Source organism: Oryzias melastigma, linkage group LG4, assembly GCF_002922805.2.
Source record: "Oryzias melastigma strain HK-1 linkage group LG4, ASM292280v2, whole genome shotgun sequence".
Lineage (NCBI taxonomy): Eukaryota > Metazoa > Chordata > Actinopteri > Beloniformes > Adrianichthyidae > Oryzias > Oryzias melastigma.
The window spans coordinates 31,476,571-31,477,908 of NC_050515.1; the positions used below are offsets into that span (position 1 = coordinate 31,476,571).

The following is a 1,338-nucleotide window of genomic DNA, read 5'->3' on the forward strand; positions in this document are numbered from 1 at the left end:
TGCTTGATGATGAGGAACTTTCTGATTGATCTTTGACACGATGAGGTCTTGACGTTTGTACCTTGTTCTGTTCAAGGGGCTTTTTTTGGACCTTGACGTCATCATCACTCTCGCTGCTTGAAGATGAGGAAGAACTTTGTGAGGGTGCCTTGACAAGTGGAGTTTTTGAAGTTTGAAATGCTGGCTTTTGAACTTTCTTTAAGCTTGTTCTTTCAATATTATCACTGCTGAAAGGTGAAGAATGTGACAATCGTACCTTGAAATCTAGATGCTTGTTAATATGAGGAACATGAAGAAGGTCTACAGTAGGCCATCTGCCATGTGGGCCATGGTCTCTAGGTTGAGGTTCTTGAATCGGAAGCTTTCCAGTCTTCCAGCTTCCTGGCCTTTGTTCAATACCATCCTCACTGTCACTGCTTGATGATGAGGAACTTTCTGACTGATCTTTCACACGTTGAGGTGTTGATGGTTTTACCTTGTTTAGTTCAAGGGGCTTTATTTGGACCTTTACGTCATCATCACTCTCACTGCTTGAAGATGAGGAACTTTCCGATTCATTTTTGATTCTTTGAGATGTTGATGTTTGTACCTTGTTTTGTTCAAGGGGCTTTATTTGGACCTTTACGTCATCATCACTCTCACTGCTTGAAGATGAGGAAGAACTTTGTGAGGGTACCTTGACAAGTGGAGTTCTTGAGGTTTGAAATGTTGGCTTTTGAACTTTCTGTAAGCTTGTTCTGTCAATATTGTCACTGCTGGAAGGTGAAGAATGTGACAATCGTACCTTGAAATCAAGACGCCTGTTAATATTAGGAACATGCAGAAGGTCTATAGTAGGCCATCTGCCATCTGGTACATAGTCTTGAGGTTGAGGTTCCTGAAGCTGTCCAATCTTCACACTTCCTGGCTTCTTTTCAATACCATCCTCACTATCACTGCTTGATGATGAGGAACTTTCTGACTGATCTTTGACACGTTGAGGTCTTGATGGTCTTACCTTGTTTTGTTCAAGTGGCTTTATTTGGACCTTTACGTCATCATCACTGTCACTGCTTGAAGATGAGGAAGAACTTTGTGAGGGTGCCTTGACAAGTGGAGATGTTGAAGTTTGAAATGTTTGGTTTTGCACTTTCTGTAAGCTTGTTGCTCTGTCATTATTGTAACTGCTGGAAGATGAAGAATCTGACTGTGGTATCTTGAAATCTAGACGCCTCTTAATATGAGGAACATGAAGAAGGTCTACAGTAGGCCATCTGCCATGTGGGTCGTAGTCTTTAGATGGAGGTTCTTGAAGCTGTCCAATCTTCACACTTCCTGGCCTCTGTTCAATACCATCCT

General features: G+C 41.9%; 1 protein-coding gene across 1 annotated transcript in view; it reads right to left on the reverse strand.

Moving 5' to 3' along the window:
* LOC112136755 (serine-rich adhesin for platelets) overlaps positions 1-1,338 on the reverse strand; it is a 9,493-nt gene that overhangs the window by 268 nt on the left and 7,887 nt on the right. Inside the window, exon 6 of the mRNA XM_036211755.1 lies at positions 19-784. Within this exon, the coding sequence (XP_036067648.1) occupies positions 19-784 (766 nt within the window). The remainder of the gene's footprint in view (positions 1-18; positions 785-1,338) is intronic.